The 27,202-nt window shown below is 45.7% G+C and overlaps 1 protein-coding gene and 1 pseudogene across 1 annotated transcript in view; both read right to left on the reverse strand.

Annotated features, from left to right (window-relative positions):
• Window positions 1-5,055: 5,055 nt before the first annotated feature.
• DLG3 (discs large MAGUK scaffold protein 3) overlaps window positions 5,056-27,202 on the reverse strand; it is a 52,569-nt gene continuing 30,422 nt past the window's right edge. Inside the window, exons 12-21 of the mRNA XM_052662877.1 lie at window positions 14,971-15,147; window positions 14,672-14,747; window positions 11,889-11,934; window positions 10,173-10,214; window positions 8,583-8,633; window positions 8,031-8,132; window positions 7,383-7,555; window positions 6,888-6,997; window positions 6,463-6,554; window positions 5,056-5,399 (exon numbers count right to left, since the gene is read on the reverse strand). Coding sequence (XP_052518837.1) covers window positions 5,293-5,399; window positions 6,463-6,554; window positions 6,888-6,997; window positions 7,383-7,555; window positions 8,031-8,132; window positions 8,583-8,633; window positions 10,173-10,214; window positions 11,889-11,934; window positions 14,672-14,747; window positions 14,971-15,147 — 976 coding nt within the window. The 3' untranslated portion in view covers window positions 5,056-5,292. The remainder of the gene's footprint in view (window positions 5,400-6,462; window positions 6,555-6,887; window positions 6,998-7,382; window positions 7,556-8,030; window positions 8,133-8,582; window positions 8,634-10,172; window positions 10,215-11,888; window positions 11,935-14,671; window positions 14,748-14,970; window positions 15,148-27,202) is intronic.
• On the reverse strand, window positions 18,941-19,426 carry LOC128070012 (60S ribosomal protein L21-like; annotated as a pseudogene).

A 27,202-nucleotide genomic window follows, 5' to 3' on the forward strand; every position in this document is an offset into this window, starting at 1 on the left:
ACCAGTGGCATTACCATGAAAAATGCCACTGAAGCTGAAAGTTGAAGGGTTCCATAGAGATCAGGACTGGAAACATTCCAGAGGCTTTGCTCACAGGTTCAAAGGCAAGTCTAGATTGGTTTATAGAGAAACATAGACTAAGTAATATGGAAAAGCAGATCAAGGCCTGCGGAGGGTTTTCAGTATATCCCTCCCCCACAACCCAGACTCCTGTCACCAAGCTGGCCCTGCTGAACTTGTAGCTCTAACCTGAATGTCACCTTCTCAGAGAAGCCTTCCCTGGACACCGTCTCTAAGCAGGGCCCCTCTCTATATTACTCTCTATTGCCACATCCTGTTTAGTTCTTTCACAGCATTTAGTATAACATGTAATTATATACTTAGTTACTTGTTTGTTGCCCTCTCCCCACTAGACTAGAAGCTCCTTGAGGACTGTCTTCCTTTGATTTGCCATTGTACTTCCAGCACCAAGCACAAGGCCTCTCATGAGGAGCTCGCTGGTCATGGCTCTTCTTATTGTGAGGGTAGTGGCAGTGATAATGAAAGCAAAGCACTAAATTGAATGGACACCACAAAGAATTTTCAGTAGGAGATTGGATATGATAACCAAAGGAGAGAAATCAGACTTTGAGCATAGGTGACTAGGAAAATGCTGGCATTTAGGATGGGGGAGAAGAGTGAAGGAGTCTTACTTGAAAAGTCAAAAAGCTCCAGGGAGGAATGGAGGCACAAGGAGTGGGGGGTGCACAGAAAGATGTTTATCTTTCTGTGATGCTGAGAGAGGAGTCTGAAAATCATTTTTGGGAGGTCCTAGCTGACCCTGAGCGTTTTCGGTTACCTGATAAACTTGCACCGAACCAATGAATGGTCAGTAAGAGGGAGCAGAATTGGAGATTGTTCAGTTCCTGGTGAGAAGACAGCAGAGTGAAAAGAAAGGGAGCTAAAGAAGAGGAAGCAGTTGGCAATGAAAAGGAGTCCTAATTGACAGAGCAAGATCAGAGAAGTAGCAGGGACTCCAGAACGGAAGTTCTCCACAAAACAGAAAACAAACTTCACATTCACCACAGGTTTGGACCTCATCAAATCTCTTCCCTCCAAGCTTGAAGGGAGGATGGTTGTGGCAACAGGAAGGCCAGTCTCAGAACATCCTCTTGCACGTGCTCTTCACTACCAGCAAGCAGGTCTGAATCTTTCTTCTCAAACCACCCACTCTCCAGTCCTCTGACCTGTACTAGATAGATGCTTCTGAGAGTGCCAGGATGGACAGGACACAGAGGGACTCCATTAGGCCTAACACATAAAAAACCAGTGGGTATCAACTCGATGCTGCAGATAAAAATCTAGTGAGGGCTTCACTGCTGAACAGAATATCCTCTGTGACAACTCTTGCTATCAAGACCACATTGGTTCCACAAGAATCAAGACATGGGGTGGGGAATGGGGAGGGGACACACCAGTTCTGCTATTTCTGGGAAGTGATGAAGAAGAGAGACTTTTTGAGGAAACTGGAATTTTAGCTTCACAATGTTACCTGCAGTAATAGAAGTTGTAGAGGTGCCATGGAACTGATTGAATAAGAGGATTAGTGGCATCAAGGTCACAAAATCCTAGGTGGGAACACAGATAAAGGACAAAACAAGGGACCAACTGAGGCAAGCACACCAGGCACCCAGGTGAGCATCTCCTGTGGGCACTTAGCTCCTGAGAGCTAAGGCTCTCTCACCAGCCAGTCTGACACCATGGACCTCCAGTGGCTGGCACCAGGCAAGTACTGTCCCTGTGGAGAGGGCTCCACTGTCCTTTAACACTAGCATTTGTGCTCAAGGAGCCCAGTGTCCCTTTTCAGTCCCCTCCTTTTTTGCTTGACTTTGACCCACTCAGGATACGCTCCCTCTAGTCTCTGCCCAGTGCTGCAGCTCAGCCCCCACCTTCCTCTGTATCTGACATATTAGCCTCATCTTTGAGCATTAACTTCCACACTTGTTTTGGGTAAAGATTTTGCTTTCATTAGCTAATTTCTTGAACCACTTTCACCTTAAGATAAAGTTGGTCATTTGTATCTGTAATTTATGTAGTCACGAGATCATCCTAGGACTGTTTTAAGGTCTGTTAAACGAAGAAGCCAGGGCGTGACTGGCTGTGTTGTCAGCAGCAAAGCCTGGGAGAGAACATAGTGTTGCCTCCCTGTGGAGATGGTGGTGGTAGAGATCAGGGTCAGGTTGTCCACCTCTGCTCTTTTCAACTTGCTCAGCATCTTCCCGCCGGGGCTGCGTTTTCTCCAGCCGCACCGCCTCCAGGAGGGACAGCAGCTGTGGAGCCAGAGTCTCAGCACAGCAGGATCAGAGGCCAGCTCTCTGTACCCTTTGCACTTAGGAGCCAGATTTCCTTAAAATCCCACAGAGTGCTTTGGGGACTTCTTTTTGTCAGGCTGCCTTCTGGTGAATGAGAGAATGTGTGAAAAGAAGCACCCTGCAAACTGCCACGTGCCCCAAACAGCTAAGAAGTCATCCCCACTGTGGGGATGCAGTGTGGGGCCACTGCAGTTCAGCCCCCACACAGTCATTGCTCTAGACTTGAATCATAGCAGGACGACCTCAGGCTTCTGCACGTGAGCTGCAGGGACATCAGCCAAGTCACAGACACCTGCTCCAAGTGCTCCTCCTCTCAGCAGAGGGCGGCCAGAATGACTGACACCCTGCTCTGCAACCTGGTCCCATCTCACCCTTGGTTCCCTTGCACAGTAACACTTTCTGATAGCTGGGTTTGCTTACCGTATTTAGTACTCGGATTTCTGCTGCTCCCTTGGCTCCTGCTTTCTCTAACAAATGTCTGTGCTGCAGTAGGCATCTCCTGTCTTGTGTACCTTTGGCATTTTGCCCCAAAGGATGCGGATGCCCTCCACACACACCTGGCCAGCAGTACTGGATACAGTGTTCGGGGGTGGGGATAGAAGACTGAGCATACAGCTTTCACAAAGGACCTGTTACAGCCACAGGAGTCAAGAGCCAGCCAGAGGAAACCTGACTTGGGCAGCTGATGGTCACTAGGGAGAGAGCCTTTTGGCTCCCAAAGTTTGGGGGCATTTTTCCCACTGCTCTGCCCCACCATCCCCTCTCAGCTACTTCAAGAAGGTCTCTGAGCCACAGTTCATCGCAACTATCATTTATTAAAAAATATATGTCTCCTTGGAAGGAACACTGGTCAACCAACTAGTGTCATGCTTGCTTTGAATCTCTGCTTTTCTTCCCTGGGAGGGGTAGAGGGTTGAGCATCATTTAGACTACATCACTTCACATCAGAGAAATCAACAACATTCCCAGCTTCACCCCTCCTCACCAGAGTCATCATTGGCCACCACTTCACCCCTCCTGCCTTCAATCTAATGCACTGCCCAGGGAAAGCTGCCACCCTTTCTTCACCCACACTCTGGGCCCCAGACTTTACACTTAGCCTAGTCATGCTGGTAGGAGAACTGTTAACATATTCCCTAAGTTTGGATGGTAGCACTCAAAGCATCTTCAACATGTGTCATTTGCAGTGGTTGTGACACAGTGGGCTAGGAAACAACAGACTCAACCCTAGGGCTGAGCATATCCACTCTCTTCTCCCCTGTGTTGTGCCTCCAGTGTGGCGCTGAGGGAGGTATGGTGGCTTCAAAGGAGCACAGGAGGGTGGCATGGGGCCTGAGCCATACCTGCCGCCTGCATCTGTGGTCAGAGAAAAAAAGCCCCTTGACCACAATCACCACCGTATGACTCTGGGAAAAAGCAACAAAGCTTCACATCTCAATAGTAAGTGAATCTTAGCTCTATAGCTCAAACTGACAGCATTAAAAGTCTACTTTCTTCTTGAAGAAACAGTAAGCTACCAGCTTTTACTGAGGGGGTGGGGTAGGTAGGGTATATGAAGCAGCTGTGGAAAAAGCCCAAATCAAACTTTTCATCACGTGGCTGGCCAAGCTCAGGGCTCTCCCACTGCCCCAGCACAGGGCTGGACAGCAAGTGACTCCCCATCCCTGCCAGTGGGCCCCATGACAGGGCCTCAGCTGAGCCCAGCACATCCCTGGCAGGTGAGCGAAGGGACACAATAGGAGCCCCGGCTCCTGTCAGTTCTCACCTGCTCCCCCTTCTGCTGATGGGACGGCCCAACCTGGGTCATGTAGTCTATCACGAGGTCTGGCTCTTCCAGAACATTATGAGCCTTTAGAACACAGTCAAATTGGATTCTACGCATTCACTTAAATAGTAAAAGTAAAATTTGGAAGAATGAAAAGGCTGACACAGTAGCACAACATGGTTTTGGTTTAACAGCAGCTTAAAAATGAACAAAAAGGAAACCTCTCATGCAGACACATCAGGTGGCATAAAACAATCGGCAATTTAATATGGCGGGAGCACCATTAGCCATTCTCTGGCTCCCCACATGCGGGCCTGACTTGCCCCGAGGGCAGCATCGGCTCTAGAGTCACGGCTCCAAGCATCTGACCCCTGGGCAAAAACCCTTTCTCACTGTCCTGTGGCTGATCCCTCCTAGAGAAAAGCCTAGCTCTCAAGAGAATGACCAATGTGGGTGCCCTCAGTCCAGCACTTACTACCACTTTCACTTCCTCCCCAACCAGTTGGGATATAAGATGCCATCTGATTAGAATATGAAAATTAAAGCATTTCTCTAATAACACAGTACCATTGATGAAGTCTCCATAGATTTTCTAGTCCAAATGCATGTGAATATATATATATATATTATATGAGAGAGTATAATATATATATATAATAATTTCTATATATTTTATATAAATTACATATATATATCTATATATAAATAAGATACTTTCTGTCGCCATGACACCGCGCCGTCCTGAGCCGCAAGGCCACATACAGATCGTAGCAAAGCCTGGGAGCCTCTCCTCATGTGGTGTGAAGGGCTCACTTCACAAGCCGCGCAGCCGTCCAGTCTGTCTTTCCATCAGTCCTCCTCTCTTCTCTTCTGCTTGGTTTTATGAAAACAATGACTCTGATGGATTTGCACCTGTGCTAGTGCTTGGGAAAGGTTCATGCAGGCATGGGCACAGTCACATGATGAGTGAGATGGCATCATCCCAAAATTAAACTGAAACAAAACAAAAATTTAAAAAAACAGAACAGGACTAGAAAACTTAATTTTTGGACATATCTAAAAAAGGGGACAAGAACAGTAGTCATTTGTTCTCCCCGTGGGGACAGGAATGAAGAGGGAGGAGGGAAGAGGGACTTGATTTCTTCTGCTCACAAGAGAATGGTTGGAGGGGATTCTTCAGAGTTTTTCAGGGGATGGGACCCAAATGTAGTGCCCAGACTGGTCCTCAATGATTTGTTTGATTTTGTTATAAATCTCTTCCAGTGAGTCACCCTGTACAATCGCTGAAAAGGAAAACAGAATTATCATTATGGTCCACAGCAACCCCTCACACCCTGACAGTCTGGTCCACCCCAACCAGCCCACAGTTCAGCCCGCTTGTTCACTAGGTGGCAGTCCAAGAGCCCGGGGCAGTGGGGAAGCTAGCAGGCACTCAAGGCCCAGGGCTTGAAGTCAACTTGCTGAGACAGTGACACTGGGCGGCAATGAGTAGGAAAATGTGTTGCTCAAAAAAATGTTTACTGAGCACCCATTAGATGCCAGACCTTGCAGTTTGTACTGCTCTTGGCTGCCATCAGGCCAGCAGCTGGCAATTCTGATGCAGCCTCATTGGAAGACTTGGAAAATCCTGGTTATCCAGAGCAGGAGCTGCAAATCACAATTTCTAGCAAGATGCAGTGCTCCTGGGGCCATCACATCTGCATTATGTCAGAGGTCAGTACAGCAAACAAGGACACAGTTGCTGACAGAAAAGGGAGCTCCAGTACCCAAGGCATGCGAGAACAGTTATGAATCCTGTGGCCAGCTAACTTTGCAGCATCACCAGCTAGAGTTTACTCAGCACCAACCTGCACACATAGGTCACCATACTTCAAAAGGTAAGCAACATATTACACAGAAACCTTCCCAACCTTTTAGGAACTGCCCTTCTAAAGTAGGTGACCATATAAACATGCACACATGTGTGTGCACACACTGACAGAGAACACCTGAACACCACACCAGGCAACCATCATCATCAACAAACGCTCACTCAGCACATAAAACATGCAAGGCAGCCAATGCTGGATGGGGGAGCCTGGAGGGGAGGGAAACAAACTAAAACAGAGAGCTACAGCCCAGGAAGACCTGAAGACAGACTGTACAAAACAAAGCATTTGATGATGATGGTTCAAACTATAAACTGGCTAAACTACTCTGGCTGGAGGGCACTCGAGTACTTTGGAAATGCTCGAGCTCAAAAACAGCCAGAAACTGTGCCAGGCATCTAGGCCTCTTGGAAAAACCTCATAGAATAGGTATCTGCCTGCTCCCACATTACCCCAGCTGCACAGTGGGGAGACTTACCTGTGAAATATTCTCCAAACTCCTGCTCCAGTTTCATGGCTTTGTCATAGATCTTATTTGCTTGTTCATATGTCTGCCTTCGGTTCATTTCCCTTCCAAAGATACAGAAGAACACAGTACCAAACTAGGTTCTATGTTTTGATTAACATAAAGGGTTGCTCCAGGCTCCCTGGAAAGCTTCTTAGCTGCCCTCTGAGAGCAGTAGTGGCCCAAGGCTCAACATCTTCCCCAAACTTCTAGGTCTTAAAGCTCAACTAGGGGTACAAGCATGAGGACACAAATCCAAAGGAGCCCCCAGTGAACAGAGAGGGACACAGACTTTCCACTGAGTACCCGCTGGGTCTTACCCCTGCCCAACAAACCACTTGATTTTTCATTGTCTTTCCAGAGCCCTCTCCTGGCTGAGAATCTCAGCAAATACTTACATAAGCGCTTCAATGGACTTGGGCTTGATGAAGATGGCGATGGGGTAAAGTTGCGACTGCTGCAGCCTCTTGATAGCATTGCCAGAAACATCTAATATGCAGTGCTTGCCCTGAAAAAGAAAGGGCTGCCATCAGTCCACCTAGTCCCCATCTACCCATGGTGCTGACCCCAACATCCACCTGTGAGAAATGTGGGGCCACCTAGAGAGGCCTGGAAGATTCTACCTCTGAGGTACCCAGGCTCCACATTTGGCTCCTACTATCCAGAAAAGGCCCCATCTGGAGATGCAGACAGGGTGATGCTCTGGGGTGAGCTGCACAGAGGAGAGAGACGTCTCCAACCAGGGGCTGGGAACGTGCAGAACAGGCGTGGCTTTGGTCAGCACTGCCACCAGCCATGTGCTGGAAGGACGAGGATCCATGCGGCACTCTGGCAGGAACATTTCTGTGCTCCCTTCAGGGGTAATTTTGTAGAGCAACCACTTCTCTCCTTACCCTCTCCGCAACTGCCCTCACTGACTGGATGCTGGTCCCATAAAGATTGTCGTTGAACTGGCCTGCCTCAATGAACTTGTTGTCCTGAATATCCTTCTCCATCTGTTCTCGGGAGACCACAAAGTGGTAGTCTTGCCCATCCACCTCATTATCACGCCGAGGCCGGGTAGTATCTGTAGAAAGAGAGGAAATGCTCTGTGGCACAAGGACAATGTCCCACCTCAAGCCACCGAGGGCTGACTTGTTCCCCCCTGCAGGGCCCCAGAGTCACTCCAGATGAATGGGGGAAAGAGGCTGGGAAGAAGTTTATCTTGCCTATATCTCTTCTAATCACCAGGTCTCACACGCACAAGGAGCCATCTGCTTTAGCTTCAACTGGACCAGAAAGATGGGGTTTCCTGGGCCAAGATCTGGCAGAGAGATGGTGACAAATGTGGTCCAGGAGCCGGCAAGCCTAAGAAGCTGTGCCAGTGGGCTGGGACAGCTTCGGGGGAATATATGGCTGCCTAATCTCTTCTGGGGGGTTGGATGTACCCTATTCCCAGAGATACCTAGAACCCAGCTGCAGGCCCTCTCCATAAAACATGAGAGCAACAATAATTCCCAGGACACCAACGCCTCCCCTCCAAAGACACCCTGGGCTCTCACGTGGTACACAGGATCCAAATTTATGTGGAAACTCCGAAATTAGGTCATCGTTGACTCTGTCCTTCATGGGGCCCAGGATGATGACAGGCCTTGCATAGTGAACTGGAGAGTGAGCATGGAGACAGTCAGTGAGGCCCTCACCAGACAGCCTGACCTCCCTCCTTGTCTGCCTAGAGCAATGAGGTGCTGGAGCCACCGCTCAGACAGAGCAGCACATCTTCAACCATTTTGCCTTTTAACTACAAAGACATCAAAGAGGCTTTAATTTGAGAATATCTAAGTCCAAGGCAAGTATGAAATCAGAAGCATCTCCCTTTCCGACAGATTCAGGAGAAATCTGTGCATGGGCACCAACAGCTGAGCAAGGTTTTTCAGAGCAGCCATTGAAGAGAGGGACCAGAGCCTCTCTTTTAGCAGCGGCCACACACCCACTGAAATTGACCTTCGCCATCTCTCGTCAATCTCTCCTCTGTCTCTCCATGACCAACCACTGGTTTGGGTCCCATGACTACCAGATTAGCTCAAAGGCAAGACTCTCAGAAGGGGGCTTACTTTCTTGCCGTGTCACTGGCTCATATGACAGAATAGCATCCTCCTGTCCTTCTGCAACAAAAATTGAAGACATGTTAGCACTTTATAATCTGCCTCCTTGTATCCTCATCTCCCTACAATATTCACTGCACCCCAACCTCCACCAGAAAACAGCCTTGTCAACTGGTTCTTGCTAACAACTGTGCCGTGGGCTTGTCTACTGTCCACTGGAATGAAAGCACAGGAAACCATTCATCACCCCTGAGACAGAAGTCAGGAGTCCTCTTGTTCAGCAAAATATAGCTGAGCAAAGGAACATGACCCAGAAGCCATTAAGCCTCCACCAAAAACCACCCCAATGTCCTAGAACTCTTCTTATAGCTAACAGTCAGCTCTGCTCAGTTGCCCTCTTGCTCCAGAAAGAATCACAGGAAAAGCTTCAAGTGACGGAGACACACTGCCTGTGTCCCTCATCTGCGGGCAAGGAAGTCAGGGCACTCGTGCAGGTCCCCAAAGCTGCAGCTGAACTTTACCCTTTTTAGGGTCTGCCTATTTCCCTGCACTGGAAGAAGCACCCAGAAAAGTGGCACAAGGCTGGGCTAAGGTCCCCAGTGCCCTTTAAGAGCAGTACTGAGCCCTGCTCGTCCCACACAGGAGAGCTCCGTCTATCCTAGCAATGATGAGGACTTCCTAAGAGTCACCAAGCAAGTTGGTACTGGGTACTGCTGCTGCTGCTGCTAAGCCGCTTCAGTCGTGTCCTACTCTGTGCGACCCCATAGATGGCAGCCCACCAGGCTCCCCCGTCCCTGGGATTCTCCAGGCAAGAACACTGGAGTGGGTTGCCATTTTCTTCTCCAGTGCACGAAAGTGAAAAGTGAAAGTGAAGCCACTCAGTCGTGTCCGACTCTTAGTGACCCCATGGACTGCACCCTACCAGGCTCCTCCATCCATGGGGATCTTCCAGGCAAGAGCACTGGAGTGGGCTACCATTGCCTTCTCCGGGTACTGTGTACTAGGAGGTCCCAAAGTGACCGATGGCAGTGCTAGGGAAGGCAGCGATATTTGCATCAAGCTCTGGGATGCATTCTCAGGGCCTCTAGCTACAACTCCTAAAAGGCCAGTAGTCCCAAACTTCATGGGGTTTGAATTGTGGCTTCTCTGGCCTGGTCACAGGATTTCTGAAGGAAACCTGAGCTGTCACCTGGTCATTTAGCCCAGCAAAAAGGCAAAGACACCAAGCTTTCACCCAGGAGGTACTAGTGACCTGGAAAGGCAATTCAGGACAATATCCCCCAGGAGCCATTCTCCTTTTGGTCTCTGAGCAAATATGTGAAACTGGCAGCACCTACAGCCCCAAGTGCCTACAGTAGGGATGCTTCTAAGTCAAGTCCTGGCCAGAAGTGCAGGGCATATATTCTCTCCTTTAACTAACAGCCTAAAACCCATCCCACAGGGACAAAATGGCCACAGCATTTCCAGGATCTCCAAGTGTACATGGCTAAAAGAAGCACTAGCCTCTGAACAGATATGGCAGCCATGCAATGCTGGAATGAGGATGGCTGGGACACGTGGTAGAGCTACATGCCATGGGGAAGAATGACACACACTTACTGGAACTGCTTTCGCTGTCACTGGTGTTGGATGTCACTCCCTCTGCAAGCCAACAAGAAAGAGACTCTGATTCAGAACACACCACTGAGAGGTCACACACAGCACAAAACTCAAATGCTCCAAGAGCCAGACACTGAGCTGCCAACCAAGTCAGGCCACAGGAGGCCTGCCACATCAGGCTACCAGCTGAGAGGTGCAGCTCCAATCCTGAGACCCTGGCCACCTCATACTTGTCCCCAGGTGCTTTCAGTCTTCCAAGGCCCTCCATTATAGACTACCAGCTTCCATTCTTCATCTGAATCAAGAGAACTGACTTGGATGGTTTCCAAATCCTATCTCAGAATGCATCTCCCAATGCTATCAATAGGAAAGGAAAAGCAGTGACAGTAGCAAAGAGGAGCCCAGTGAGCAGGCTGCTCTTGAATTTCCTCCCCAGATAGAACCCCTGAAGAACAGAATTGTGCAGTGTTTCAGGACTAGGAGGCTAAGCACTGGGCTGAATGAACAGTCACCAGGGAATGACATGTTGGCCTTTTGGTGGAACCAACAGCCCTCCTGCCATTGCTACCTGGAAGGAGGGCTCAGCCCCAGTGGTGAAAGGGGATGCTCCTCCATCCATGAAAAGACGAGAAAACAGAGACAACAAATGAAGAAGAACACATGGAAGATAAGATGATCCTCCTGTCTCAGACTGTTGGGACCCACCCATATCTGAGTGGGCAGAGCAACTGTACTCACAGGAGGCACAAAGCACAGTTTGGCCCAAACAAAATGCACTACTCCCAAGACGACAGGCAAATGGAGATGAAACATGAACAAAACAAACCATGGAGTGAGGCATTGCTCGTTTCAGCCAAGATAACACTGTTCCAGACTGTGATATGCTGTGGCCCCCAGGAAAGACGGCTGAGTCACCCATGCTAGTTCCTGAGTAACCCATGGAGGAAGCACCTTTACCCTTATGCCTTTATTATTCATGGAAGGAGAGTATTTGCTGACAGAACCCGCCAGGCATGGCCGCATGTGTGCACACACGCACCTGTGTGCACAGCAGGGAGGATAAGGCCCTGTCATCTAGATCCCTTCTTTTTTCAACTCTAAGATTATTTTCCAGAGGTGAGAGGATGGTCAGAGTTTTCCAAGCTAAAGCACTAAATATACATAGTCCATAAAACGCTCTTGAGACCCTCACCCACTCAGCCCCTTAGAGACGCTCTGGAGAGCCAGCCCACACCATCTGCTGAGGGCCCTGAACCTGCTGGGACATCCCAGATGTTTGCTGGGTAAAGGGCTTCACAGCACTATCACCCCCTGTTTAGACAGACTAAAACAGCTAAATCTTAAGCCCAATCCTTTAGTGTTGTGTCACTGGGAGAAGAATACACCGGGCAGGCACCCCTCACCTCAACAACAGGCTAGAGATGAGCTGAGTGGTCACCCCTGGAGAAGCACTTGCTGCCCCCCTCACTTGTAAGGTGGAATGCCAAGACAGCTCCACACCATTGCAAGGTACAAAAGGGAAAAACAGACATGAATGATAGGCTTTTATTATGGTTCCAGGGATCCAGAGCAAAAGTGTGACACTCAGAGCCACTTCCACTTCCTCCTGTGGTGGTGTTCACCCTCACAGACTCTCGCACTGCCGTGCCCTCCACCCACCCCCAGCATCTCCACTCATGCCAGAAATACAGTCAACAGTATGTAAGTTTGACTTACTCAGGTTCTTTGCTCCATAATAATCGTCACTTAACCCAGGGAAGTCCTAATTTCACAGACAGCAGAACAAAAAGGGAGGGAGGGAAGAAGGGAGGGAGGGCAGGAAAGAAATGGGGAGAAGAAAGAAAATAGAGAAAAAAGACAAGGGGAAGGAAGAATAGAGAGACAGGTGAGCATCAGTGACAGAAGTATGAAATACCATGAAGACCTATAGCTACAGTGAGGTTAAGAACTTTGCACAGGAAGAACATCCCGGGTCAGATAAAATGCCTGGACTTCATGCTGCCCAATTTGCTGCCAGAGGGCCTCGGAGTGAATGACCTCTCTGAGGTGGTCTAGAGCCTACACGGGCTAACAAGACAGACAGGTGACTTACCAAGGCTTGGAGTACCTGCTTTGACTAAATTTGTAGTTACAGAGCCATTACTGCTTTGCCCCTGAAATCATCATTTCCCTCTGAAGCTGAATGAAAAATCAAACATCTATGTGTGGTAGAGAGGCAGGTACAATACTCATCATCCCAAGGAGTTTCCCAATACTGACTTGCTCTGTCCAAACCCTTCAGGGAAAGCTTCGTGCAGTCTGAGGTGTGGCCTTCCAAGCTGACATGAGTTGTGCAGACCACAGGGGATGAGCTCAGCTTCTGAAGAATAAGCACTAGGCAGTTTCAACTCTTATCCAACAGCCAATTCCCTCCCCCATTCAGCTAGGCCACTCAACAGTGAACCCTCCTAGGTTGGGCTCAGCAGGTGACTTTTGGAATTTGTCTGGTGAACGGTGGCAACCTTACCTCAGGTCTCTATCTCAGATTGCCTTCTTATTGAGCTCCCCAGGACTGTGAGCCCTAACCTCTATCGGGACAAGGGCACCCTTGTAATCTAACAGCTACCACCCCAGACCCACGTATCCCATGACCACGAAACACGCTGGCCTAGAAAAAGGACATTCCCTTGCAGAACTAGTTTCCTGTCCCAATAGCCCAGGACAGAGGTTTACAATTCACCATGAGCCACATGAGAAACATTTCAACAGCCTGACCTGGTGTTTAAGGTTAGGGTGAGAGCAGTTAATTTCTGAGGCATATGGCAGAAAAAGAATATTTCTCAGCATTGCAAGTTAACTTAGCCCAGCTTTATGGCCTTTTCTACCAAACCAGTTTTGCATTTCTTCAATAAACCTTTATTTGGACAGTGTTAAGTAATTCCTATTTGGTGTCAATTCCTTTTAGCAAGAAGGATTTTATTTTGAAAGCTGGCTCTGTAATCACTCTGGGAAGACAGTTGAGTCTATTAGAGCCATGTGAACATTCTGTGTGTATAGGCACATGCATGTAATTCAAGAACTCAGCCCAACTCCGAGTGTCCAGATAAGAAAAGGCTCTTCTCTTGACATAGATGAGCAAAGATAAGGGAAAGAAAACACAAGCGAAAGAAGCCGGGAGAGCAACACTGAGTTCCTAGACTTAATTCTCTTGAAAAACCATTTTCTAAACTTGACACAGTAGCTGGTAACTGCTCATCAGCACCAGAGCAGAGCTCAGCCTGGCACTCCCAACGCTAGTAGTGCCGGGACTTCCCACTGGGCCCCCCTGCAATCACTTCTACCTCAGAGCCTCCAACATCCTTTCAGAAGAAGAGTTGGACAAAAAAGACCCAATGTCACCCTGTACAGACCAATTTCTACCCTGACTCTGCAAATACGCAGGTACACACACACACAAACATGCATGCACACAATGGACGGATGGACATGCGTGTGTGTGTGTGCACACACACACACAAAACACACTTTCCCAGTCTTCAGTGCAACTGAGGCAGAGAGGGTGGGGCTGTGGGTGGTCTGCTCTCTGTTCCCTGCTGCTACTTACGTTCCTGTCCGCTGCTCTCCTGGGCCATGTTTTCTTTGCTCTTGTAAAATGGAAACTTTCGAGAGAGGCGGAAACTCTTTTTACGTTTCGGTTTGATCGACTGTGAAAGAACATGAAGATGGAGGGGAAGGACAGAAGAAAAAAAAAACAGAACAATGGATTTTAAAGCATGCAAGAAAAACTAAAATGGAGACAATGGTGAGCTAAATAAAAGACCACCTCTCACAAATGGAATCTATGAGATTAAATGAAAGTTGATGTAAGAGGAAAAATTATGTTTACAGAAAAATGTTGTAGGGATGTTAGAGGTTTCTACCTAATCCAGACTCACAGCACTCACTGGTACATCCTAAATGACAAAGGTCACTGTAGCCTCCTGGACACATTCCCTAAGGTGCCACTGATAAACAAAGAGCCATCTACTCCATGTCTCTCTTCCCTCTACTGCTCCGGAAGTTCTTTGGCCTGCGAAGCTCACAGAAGAAAAGGGGTGAATGGATAGAGCCCTCATGCTTTGTTTGGTCTGGAGGGCGGTCGGAGCTCTGAGGCTGGCCTTCCTGGCTGGCTGATGAAGCCAGGCTCTATTCAGGGTCCCCATAGCTCCGAAAGGGTCTACAGCCAGGGAGATACCCACAAATGCTTTCATATGCCCCAAGAAAGACAGCCTTCCAGACAGTGCAGCTCCAACACATCTTCAGGAACCAGTTACCCAGCTGAGAGGAGTAACCCTGGCTGTAGAGTTTGGGTGCCCCTTTCTCTGCTTTCTGAAAAGCAGTCAGTGTTCTGATAGGACAGAGGCAGCACCCTGAAAAAGAGATATTCTTTTGTGCTCCCCAGTTCTCTTATCCACCAAACAGATTTCAAGTTTCTTATGCCTCTTTACATATGGCTGACTTCCTTGGGGATCCCCACTTACCCTGTTAGATTCAATCATCCCCGTCCTGGCATGAAACTTCACGGTTTTCAATCGAGCCCTTTCCTTCTTTTCCACCCTGTGTGGGAGTGAGAAAGAAGTCCTATTACTGCCAGTGCATGGTCTCAGCAGCCATCTTTGGCTCAGTGAATCATAATCATGTCCTGAGCACCAATTCAACACCAAAAAGGAGTAATAATGCACATCCATTGCTTTCAAGCACTTATAGTATAATAGGTAAAAAAGAAATCAATACCAGGAAGAGGATAAAGAAAGCGTCTCTCATGATCATGACAACTCACCTCTTCTTACTGGGGATCACACCGATTTGCTCACTTTCTCCATGTGGGGTCACCAGTCTCGCCTGCCACCACTCATCATCAGATGCATTAATGACGTGTAGAATGTCACCATAGGAGAAGCTGAGGCCTTGGCTTGGCAGGCAGCTGTCCCGAGTCCGGTCATAATCAAACAAGGCTCTGGAAACGAAGAGTGAAAGATTAAGTTGTTGTCTCAACCCTAGATGGATGGAAGAGTGGTGGAGGATGGTGGAGGAAGGCCAACCCAAAGAGTCAGCACAGATCCAGCAGCCTTATAGCAGACTGGAAGGAATCCTGTGGGAGACTGCATCCTTGTTTCAGTCTTGACAATGTAAATATTCTATTCTCCCAACAAGTTAAGGGAAAAAAAATCTTTCATGACTCCCATCTCCTTCCAGCTTCTGGACACAAAGTGAAAGTCCAAAGCAGAACACCCTTGCTAGTCTTCTCCCTCAGACACATCCTCCAGAAACAATTTAGCTCTGCCAATGGCCTGTCTCAGTTTACAACAAATCTTCAAAAATTACTTGAAAATAGGACATAAATGTTAACTACAATCCCAAACAATGAATGGTAAATGCTGTAGAAATACAAAAGTGAAAAAGGCCCTGGGTTCTGTGGCAACAAAGCTAAGGCTGATGTTGACCCACACAATGATAAACTTGACAGGGTCTGTATAAATAAGTCTCCCAATTCAGTTTCTTTCTCTCTCTCTCTCATGTATAGGAAAATGGAAGCTCGAGGAGGAAGAGTAATTTGACTGAGGTCACACACCAAACTAATCTGGGATAGAACCTAAGTCCTCTGACAAGACATGTGGAATACAGATTAAATGGGAAGGTAGGAGAAGGTGGGAAGAGAGCTATACCATCTAGGCTTGAAAACAAAAGGTGGAGACCAGCTAGGTTGTAAGTGAGTGTTATGGAAAATGAGGTTAGAAATAAAGATCTGGGGCAAATTTTGGAAGGCCTTGAACAGACCTGATCCAGTGACCTCTGAAGATTTGGGAGTAAGCAAGTGACACATCAGAAGAGCCTTAGAAACATTAATCTGACCTCATATATGATCAGATACTGGAAAAGGGGGTAGATTTGCAGGCAAACTTAAACCAAAGCTACAAGCTCAATCCTTCAGGACACACCGCTGACTCCTGCTCTGGAAAAGCTGGTACTTGACAACAGAGCTCCCCTGCTCAGGGAACAAATCCATCTACATGTATCTACTTTCCTCCTCCTCTGGATCTCTCCTCATATGGAGTCACCACAAAGAGGTGAGTGAGAAGTTTGTATTTTTCTACTTGCAATCTAGGCTGTCTTCATATTCTCTGTTAACACCTTTACACACACAGCCGAGCAGAGTTCCCAGAACTAGTTCCAAGACTTAGACTTCTACCTGCAGCACGGTGGTATGTGGCTCAGCTGGAAGCTGCAAAGTAAAACATACTATTTCCCCATGTGCAGGCCAGTCCAAATGAAATGGAGAAGGTTGTAAAACTGTGGAGTGTGAAATACTGTTGTTGCTGTTTAGTCACTAAGTCATGTCCAAATCTCTTGCATCCCCATGAAGAGTGGCCCGCCAACTTCTTAAAATGCAATCCTTAAGAAATCACTGTCAGATTATGTGAAAATGAAAATACCTGAACTTTGACAAAAGACCTTTGTGTGTGCATGCTCAGTCATGTCCCACTCTTTGCAATCCCATGGACTGTAGCCCACCAGGCTCCCCTGTCCATGAAATTTTCCAGGCAAGAATACTGGAGTGGGCTGCCATTCCCTTTTCCAGGGAATCTTCATGGCTCAGGGATTGAACCCAGGTCTCCTGAACTGCAGGCAGATTCTTTACCACTGAGCCACCAGTGAAGCTCTCGGAAGACCTTTATCTCCCTCAATTTACGCACTCAAAGCAATAAGGAGAGAGGCCAAGGTCAGCAGGTTAAGGAGGCACTCCATCCCCGAGGTTCTTTCTGGGCTTTGTGTGACAGAATCAAATCTGAATGCATTTACACTGCATTCGAAACTGAGCGTCCTAAAGAAAGGAAGGTATTCTGTCAGAGGTTCCTCTGAAGAGGTGCATGGTAAAGACCTTATCCTAAGTGACAATGAGAAACACTAAATGTCATTCTGAGCTTCAAAGGCTAAAACAAATGGAGTAAAGAAAAGAACAGAGCTTGGATTCAGAACAAATCAGTTTGGAGAGGGAAGGAAGATGTTTAAATGAGTTAGGAAAGATTAGGATGAGGTTCTAGAAGATTAGAGGGGAGAGTTTACTGGTTATAAGTTTAAAGCATAAAAGGGACAATCCAATATATATTTTAGCACCTCACAGAACTATATTGATGTTTGGCAACAGCAGTAAGAAGCTGAAGTACATATGGTAAAGTGGACATAAACGTTTTGTGGATGAGGAATCCAATTACTGGTTATTGATTAAACATCTGAGATTGAAAGAAAACTAAAAGGCTGGTTTACTTCTAAGATGAATTTCAGCCACTTTACAATATTAAAACACATAACACAAGCTAAGTAAAAACCAAATAAGTACAGATCCAAGGCAACAAGAATGCCAGCAGATCCCACTGCAGTGTCAGGAATGGAACTGTTTGACTTGTTTTTTAACCACAGGCATGTGTTCCTTTTTATGACTTTCAAAAAATGTAAGTCAATTTTAAAAGGAACTGCTTTCAAATTTTTTAGGTGTTTCTTTTTCTTTTCTAACATATTTCTAAACAACTGCTTCTTCTTGCTTGTTTTGTTTTTTATATTTTAGGCATTATGTATTGGTTTTCTATAGCACTCACCCATCCTTTTTCCTCTGCTCTCCCAATTTAGTTACATCACATTTTTTTGGTTAAACAATATTGAATTTTACATCATGATGTAAGTGGTGTTCATAGATGACTACCCCTCTTTTCATATAAACTTTTTCTATTTTTTTTTTCCTGGTGGAAATAAATACCTGATTTTTTCATTTGACTACATTTCTACAACTGTATTATTTTGTAGCTATTATTTAACACATAGCTATTTAGATTTACTATTTCTGTTACAATATTTGAAAGCAAGTTAAAATATTTGAAAGCAATTACCTTTGTGAATCAAGAAAAGGGGTAAATAGGCAAGGGTTTTTTTTTGCATATGCTATTGTAATATTTGAGATTTTTAACTATCCATATACATTAATTTCATTAAAAATTAATATAAGCTTGTCATAGAACATCTGAAAAATATAAAGCCTAAAAAAAGAAAAATCACATTTAATATATCTTAGAAGTAACTCTTCATACTGTTGTGGTATTGTATAATAAACACACAAATCAAAAAACCACATATTTCACTAAGTTAAAAACATGCTATGTATACACTATTTTGCAACCTTAGTTATTACTTGAAATTGTTTAACATTTGAAATATCATTGACTATTTTCCAAAACTAATATTTTTAATGATGATACAACAGCCTATTCTTAAGAATATCCATCAATTAAGAAATATTTATCACCATCTAACATGACCAGATACCACTCTTCCAGGCACTTTTAAAAAAAGAAAGAAAAAAAAAAAGCGCGGAGCAGGGAGGAATCAATAAACCAAACATCTGACTTAGTCATTTACTTCAGATGAAGAACATGTTTGGCTCTAAGTTCCCTGGGAAACAAGGAAAAAAAGTTAACTTTCCAATAAAATGCATTCTATCTCATAAATTTGTGAATGAGCAATACTGAACAACAGAATGGACAATGCCTTTTTTAAACCATGATTTTGTTTTTGTTTTTTGTTTTTATAAATAATATCTGGCAGTTTATTAAAAAATACCGAACAACAAACTATCTTACACCTTTCAGGAAAAAAAAAACACTAAATTTGAAAAGACATTACCCACTGAATTTGGACACAACAACTCTACTCAATTAAGAGAAACATTTGTACAGTCCAGGTCTTTATTTTTACACTCATCAGGCCATGAATTCATAGGGGATGGGCTCCAACAGTTCAGGTTCCTCTCCATTGGTCTTCACAAAGTGTGCTTCTCTAGGTGGAGCAGGCTGGCGCTTCAGCTGAACCCAAGTCCCTTTCTCTTTGGCTTCCTTCTTTTTCTGATCATTTTCCTTCACACATTTCAGGAAGCTGTCTCAGCTCTTAGAGTGCTTAATATGCTCAATACGCACATTAATTCTCTTGGCAAGAATCTTGCCCTTAACTTGTTTGTTTACAATGATGACAACAGCATGCTGAGTAACATTGTAGACTCTCCCAGTTTTGCCATGGTAACATTTGTGGGGCATTCCTTTTTGAACAGTACCCATTCCCTTGATATCTACAATATCACCCTTCCTGTAGATTTGCATGTATGTGGCCAAAGGAACAACTCCATGTTTTCTGAAAGGCCTGGAAAACATGTAGCGGGTGCCCTGCCTCTTTCCCTTTGTGTTGGTCATCTTGGCGAATCACTGGAAGATGGCGGTTCTGGCGAAAAGCCATGATTTTGTTAAAAACATAGCAGCACAATAGTTGTATCTGAAATTCTGAACTACAATTATCATTCTCAGTTGAGAATGTAAAAGGTGAATTAACAAGAATTTCCGTTTCTATCAATTGGAACTGCAAATGAGTACAGAGCTTTGTAGAACATCAAAGCCTCAAAGGTCATTTCATCCCACTTGCTATCTAAAAAAGAAAATTCCTTTGATATTCTCTAAATTTCTTTTCAGTGCAAGCATTTAATGTCTCAGTCTTTCCTAGGTCTTCTCTACCAGGCTAAACATTCAAAATTCCTTCAACAGTCCTTCCATTGTTGTGATCTTGCTTTGTTTTCCAAATCTCTTCCTGCTGAAATTTTGTTTGACTAAGAGCTGGAAAAGTTTCTCACAAACAATGAAAATCAGTCCCAGAGATGCACAGGGCCTCATCTAGACTTGTTTGGTGGTCAACTCAAACCAGGGCTCCTAAATCTCAGAAAAATTCTGTGAGGTCTAAGTCAAGGTCACATTTTTTAACAAAGCAAAAAAAGCTAACTGTCCACTTGGCTGTCTGGAATATACCTTTCTTCCATTATTTACATACTCACTGACTTTAATTGGCAGCACTGTGTTTGATCGACGGGAGATGCAGAAGCAAAATCAGTCTTGGCCTTGTGCTGTGTGTTACAGAGAGAGGCACAGGACAGGACAAACCAAGGCCTCCAAGTCTTCGGAGGGAGCATAGGTCATATTGAGCTTGGGGAATCTATGAGGAAGTGTTGACTTTTGAACTGGGCCTCAACAGGGTTCAGGTTTCAAAAGACAGAGATAGGGAGAGGCCCTTCCGGTGAGAAGGAAGAGCATGAGCAGAGACTCCGAGGCAAGCAGCTCAGGGTGTGTGCTGGGGTCACCAGTATCCACGTTTGGCCATACGGCAGGGTATTAGGGAGAGCAGCAGGCCAGGGCCTGCCTGTGGACAGCCTCGAGTCCAGCTAAGGAGTCTGGCATTCATTTAGGAGGCCTTGTGTGACTGACTTCATTGCCTCTGCTTTCTTTTTTTTTAAATATCATTACTGGGCTAAACTTTCATATGGAAGGCAATTCAGTAAAAGAACAGGCCTGAGTAGTAAAGTTAAACTACTTTTCAAATGACATACATTTTATGTAAAGGAAAAAGTATGTAAATTAGCCCTAGCCCTTAATAAACTTTGAAAAAATATCGACTACCTACCTAAGATCTTTAAGAAGCATGCTAAACTGTAGCCATCTAGCAATAACAGTCTGTCTTATCAACAGCCTAGAAACATAAGGAAGTGATAGGGATTGGCACCTTGTTACAAACACTTCCGGTCAGGCTTGGTAAGAGGATCAAAGGGCACCTTTCTCCACAACAAGAATATATCCTCCTGCCTGCCCCTTTTTATCCTTAGGGAAAGCACTTGGGAAAGTCAAATGCAATAACATACCACCCCCTTTAAATCAGACTAAACCACTGTTCCAGAGCCAAAAATCCTACACATGCAGAGCCCAGATGACACAGCGACCAAACTTTCCAGCCTCTGACTCAAACCAAGGATGAGCAGGAAGGAAAATACAACACCTATGTATCTCTGGACACCGCAAGAAAGACCATAATTAATGACTCTGTCACCTTGGTCCCATCTCATGTGTAAGCTTATTGACAAGAGATTGTGCTGGGAGACTAGAAACCTCAGCAACTCCTTACCGTTTCTGGTCTAAATAAAAAGAATTTCATAGGGGTCTCCAAGTTAAGGACTGGTCAGGTCAGAAGGAAACACTACATCAGGAGAGAACGAAGCTCATGAAAACATTATCATCCACAGCCTAAGAGCACAGCAAGTGGTCTACGTAAAAGATTATTCCTCAACCCTGGATATGTCCATGCACCTCTGTGAAGCAAAGGAGAGCCACTTGTCAAACATCATGGCCAGGCCAAAAAATACTGACTTGTCTTAAGAGTGGATAAAGAGCATGTCCCAGGGAAAATGTGGCACATAAAAACAGAAAGCAGGCAATGAAGCCACCTTCTGGAACCACGTCACACCAGCATAAAAAGCTGATGCTCACTCCCTAGGGTCTGCAGGTTGGAGTTCCCAAGCTAAGTTTCAGCACATCAGCTTTAAATGCCACTGCCTGTGACCCCATGGATTGTAGCCTGTCAGGCTCCTGTCCATGGGATTCTCCAGGCAAGAATACTGGAGTAGGTTGCCATTTCCTTCTCCAGGGAATCTTCCTGACCCCATTGGTTCACAAAGAGTCGGGCACTACTGATCAACTAAGCAACAACAAGAGCTGCCTACAGGGATGATGTATGTGCTCCGGGGGACTTTGCCTAATCTTCCTTTCAGCTGGGACCTCACTGCCAAGAGGGAAAGCAGAAACATAATCAGCTCAAAGTAAACAGATTACTAGGCCCAAAGTCTCTGCAGTTTAGGTTCTAAATTTTAAACTTTGGGTCTGAAAGATCCAGAAAAAGCAAAAGCATCTAGCCCAGTCACCCCTGTGTGTTGGGGAATAGGAATGCAAAGAAAATGGCAGGAAACTGGTCAGGCAGGTTTCTCAGAGCAAACAACAGCACTTCAGCCTCAAAGGCAAGTAGCTGCTTCCGTGCGATCACCTCTCTGCCTGTGGCTCCAGCCATCTGCCTGGCCTGAGAGGCTCTGCCTGTCCCCTTGAAGTTCCCAAGCTAAGTTTCAGCACATCAGCTTTAAATGCCACTGTGTTTCCTAAGGAGAAAGCATCATCAAAGGTCTTGAAATATATGTTGTTTAAGTGGTGATCTTTCAAATAGTATCCCCTAAGAGATGCCCACTAACTTCCCTGGAAGTTCAGTGGTACAGAATCTGCTGCCAGTGCAGGCAGCTCCTCCGAGGCATAACTCAAGTCCCACCCTTGTCTGTGACTGTGCCCACTCCAAATTTCCTTCTTCCAAATTCATATTATGTATTTAGCAATCATCTTTCTTAATATTTTCTGTTTATTGCTATTTCATTCTTGTAGTGTTTTAATCTTTCATATTATATCCCTTTGGGGGAATATAAACCATCAGCCCTTTGAGGACTAAGGCCATGTATGATATTTGTGAATGGTGATTAGACCAAGTTGGGGTAGGGAGCACAGAATACCCTCTCAGTTACCACCCCGCAATACGTTCTTCCATGAAAGTGAATGTGTTAGTCACTCAGTCGTGTTCAACTCTTTCTGACCCCATGGACTGCAGCCCACCAGGCTCCTCTGTCCATGGAATTCTCCAGGCAAGAATACTGGACTGGGGGATTTCCCTGGTGGTCCAGTGGTAAGAAACTGCCTTGCAATGCAGGGGATGCGAGTTCGATCCCTGGTCCAGGAAGATCCCACATGCCTTGGGGCAACTAAGCTCATGCCCTGAAACTACTGAGTGCACCACAGCGAAGGTCCCACGTGCCACAGCTAGGACCCAACACAGCCGGATAAATAAATATTAAAAAAAAAAAAAAGAACACTGGACTGGGCTGCCATTTCCTTCTCCAGGGGAACTTCCGTACTCAGGGACTGAACCCAGTTCTCCCACACTGCAGACAGAGTCTATACCAGCTGAGCCACCTGGGAAGCCCCATGTTCTTCCATAGTATTGACATATCCCTCCCATACCAGTTGGGAGATTCTGCTTTCTTCCTCTGGTCAGTGTTATGGGCTGAATATTTGGGTGCCCCACTTCCAAGTTCATATGTTGAGGCCCTAACCCCTAATGTGATGGTGACTGGAGGTGGGGCCTTTGGGAAGTAAGTAGGTTTAGATGAGGTCATGAGGGCGGGATCCTCATCCTAACATTACTGCCTTTATGAGAAGAGGAAGACAGGAGAGAGCTGGCTCTGTCCTCAGAACACACTCAGGAAAGGCCATGTGAGGACACAGCAAGAAGGTGGGGGGAGTGGGGGGCTCACCAGAACCTGAATTTGCCAGAGCCTAGAACTTGGGACTTCCCAGCTACAGAACTGTGAGAAATATATGGTTGTTGTTCAAGCTACTCAAGCCTATGGTCTTTTGTTGTAGTTGCCCAAGCTACCTGAGACAGAAAGTGCCGATAAAGGGCACAGATTACTTACAAGTTGAGCAGCCCCTCCCTTGCCTGGTCCATCTAAAGGACACACAGGGAGCTATGCAGTGACAGTAATTCCTCATCCCTTGACCTTAGCGTGAAAGTCAAAGTTTCTAGCAGCTTCTGAAGAGCAACTCAAAACCCCAAACTTGAGTATTTAAGTAGACACAAGATGGGCCATCACAAGAGGAGCAAATGCAACTGGCAGCCAGTCAGGAGTCGCTGGCACATCTTGAAGAAGGGAACATGGAGAACAGGGAAGGACACTGTTCTCCGCAGCCTACTTCAGGGTCTCAGGCCTTAGAGTGCAATTCTGAAGTTAGAGAAGCATTCACAGGTTCATAATGTGTGAATATTCAGGGTTCACAGCACCTGTTGGATTAGCTGAGGTGATGATGTGTCTAGGACTGGTGTCTAGGATATACGACAGGCAGTTCCAGAATCACTGATACATGAAACTGTCTCATCTTCTGGTAGCCCCCAACAGTATATAAATTCTTGTTGCTTTTTAAGATGCAGATTATCATCACTTCCAAATTGTGTCAGATAGTGAAGCCTGTCAATATTATACCTTGTTGGCCCCTTAATCCACAACTGAAACTCATTAATGAGCAAGACGAAGTTGGACCCCCTCAAGCATCATCCTGGGCTAAGCACAGAGCAGTGTAACAAATGCTTGTTAACAAGAAGGAGCATCTTCCAGCTTTCTTTGATGACTCTGACACTGTTTCTTGAATCAGGACTACAGATAGGGCATGATTTCCTTCCAAGAGTGGGAAGAAGGCTAGGATGGCAGATGGCCAGCCAGAAGACCAGGACTCCCAAAATGCCTAATGCTGTCCAGTGGCTGCAAAGAATGTAGCCAGGTTAACAGGAACAGACTTTCAAAAACTATTTCCACAAATGTACTATCAAACCTCTTGGCAACCTTTGGAGGACAAGGTCTTCTGCTTATTTATGAAATTAATTAATTAAATATGAACATAGAACTTGAAGGTCTCTGGAACGCTAAACTTCCCTGTGTCTTTTTACTACCTCAACATCAGAACAGCTTGAGTTAAACCTGACCTGGTCACCCTGACCTTGAGCAAAAGGCTGGAGAAGCATATTTCTATGGACTTTTCCAGGGTGGAAGGCAAATGAAACAGAAGAGCAGAGGTCCTAGACTGGGCACAAAGAGGGCCTCTGTTCACCCTGTCTATACTATTTAAGAGATGTTTCTAGTATGGCGAAGGGTGGGAAAGGCCTTTCCATTAAGTCACTAGTGACTTTAAAATCAAGTCTCATTTTCCAAACACTGTTATCTGTCCTTTCTCCTGCTGACTTGCTCCACAAATCCCATCTCCCCTGTGGTCAGTAGCTCCCTAGGGCTTCACCTGCTACAGCCTTGGTGCAGCTGCAAGAGGGTGGTATTTGCTTCAAAATAGTTTTGCGAGCCCATACACACTGGAGGAGGATAGAGACTTGGGGGAAGGGAAGGGAGGAGGCTCATGTCAGAAGGGGAAGCAATAGAGAGTAGAATTAGAGGCGAAACTCCCATGAAAAGGGTTCCTTAACTTTAACCACCTGCTGCACACTATCTTCTGTGTGGACGGTAAGCTGCTGGAGGGCAGGAACCACTTCTACTGCTTCCTTGAGTCTACCCCCACAACCACACTTAATTTCTCAAGCCTGTGCTTTACTGCTTTGCACATAGCCAGAGTTAAAGTAAGCGTTATGTTCAGTTTTCAAGTGAAACAGAAATAAACGTCTATTGTGACAAATAAGTCATCATTCCTAAGTATTATGATTACTTGTTAAAAATAATTTCCCCAAACCTGGTGAATCCAAATTGATAGGAGAGGAGCCTAGGAATCTGTATGTTTATTAGCATGCCAGCTGATTCCTATCAGTAGGTTTGGGAACTGCTGAGAGAACCATATTCTGGTCAGAACAACCGGGTTCAAATTCCAGTTTTGGAACTTCTCAGCTGTCTAACTGGAGTTTCCGTTTTCTTACCTGCAAAACGAGAACAACAATACCTACTGTGTAGCATTATTAGAAGAGACTAACAGAGGTCCTAATGCAGAGCATGTATTCCCTAAACGTTTGTTCCCCTTCATCCTGAAGACACTGGGAACTACTAAAAGCCTCTGAGCAGATCATTAGCTTCAACCTGCTCTGCAACCCCAGACAAATGGCTCCCCAGCCTTTTCTGTAACACCTCCAGTGACAAAGGACCATATTTACTATCTCCAAAAGCAGTCCATTCCATTTTCAGACAGTTTTAATCATTAGCTCTTTCTTCCTTATGTAGAACTGAGATCTGCCTTGGGTGACAGAACAAATCTAATCCCTTTTCCACATGATAGGGTGATGCAATTAATTAACATAAGGACAGTGAGGAGGAGAAGGTGTGTATATGTGGAGGGGAGGGGTCCATTTGGAACACACTGCTTGTTTGAAGCACTGGGAGGGCAGCTCCAGGCACATGTCCAGCAAGTGATTGATACGCAGGTCTGGAGTTCAGTAAAGGGATCAGAGTTGTCATTTACATGATGAAAGAATTTGAAGCTGTGAAAACACATGATACTGCTATCTATGGGGCAGGGCTAATGAAAGGTACTGAAGAATGATCAGCAAGGTAGAAAGAGAGCCTTTAAAGAAGAAAGCTGGTAAATTCATGAAAAGTACTGTGGTGAAGAGGTCAGACCAATGGCAGAGAATCATTGAACCAGTCACCCCAAAAGAGTTGGGCTTCTGCCCCTCCAGAGTCTTCTGGAGTTGCTTGGGACCACACCATCATGCTGAAAAGCCAATGCACACTTCCTTTCCTACTGAAAGAGAGACAATTTGAAGAAGTAGCAGCAGCAAGTACAGACGACTGCAACATTTTCCAGCCTGGATGCTAAGACTGATTTCTCCAAATAAGGCTTCTATGCTCCTTTCTTTGGAGAAACACTGCTTAGCATAGTCCCTCCTGGAGATTAATCAGAGTAAAGAACCCCATTTCCCTCTGTTTAATCCTGCATTTGCCCAACTTACTGAACCACTGACTTTTCACACAATACTTAACATCTTGAGGAACCAGTGTCTCCTGGCACATAATTTGGCAAATGTGGTCAGCAGAAGAGAGACCAGACAATAGTTTTCAGGACTGTTGGTATTGAGGGAAATTTTCTTTTCAAAAATGGAAAAAACTTGAATATGTTTAAATGCTGAACAAAAGGAAGCCACTGTAGAGTTAAAAAAAAAAAAAAAAAAAAAGGCCGAAAACAGGCACTAGAGTGAGCCAAGCTCCAAGCTTTGGTAGAGGGCTAGCTCAGCAAAATACCTTAGGCCAAAAACAGGCATGTAAGGCAGTAGAGTGAGCCAGGCTCCAAGCTTTGGTAGAGCGTTAGCTTAGCAAAATACCTTAGCTCACTACTCTGGCCATAAAATATTATTTCCCTTGGTGAATTCTAGTGACTACAAATGTTCACTATTCTAAACCATATTTACTTTCCTCTGAGGATACAGATGTTATCTAGATACAGTTAAGAGCAGATGATATAAACTGTATAAACTGCTTCACTAGAAACAGAGTGCAGCCTCCATCCTTCTCCCCAGAGTCAGACAGAATGTGTCCCCTGCCAGGACCAGAGAAGGGTGTTCCAGGTCTTGTAGGTCGGGAGCTGATG

This window comes from Budorcas taxicolor, chromosome X, assembly GCF_023091745.1.
Source record: "Budorcas taxicolor isolate Tak-1 chromosome X, Takin1.1, whole genome shotgun sequence".
Classification (NCBI taxonomy): Eukaryota; Metazoa; Chordata; class Mammalia; order Artiodactyla; family Bovidae; genus Budorcas; species Budorcas taxicolor.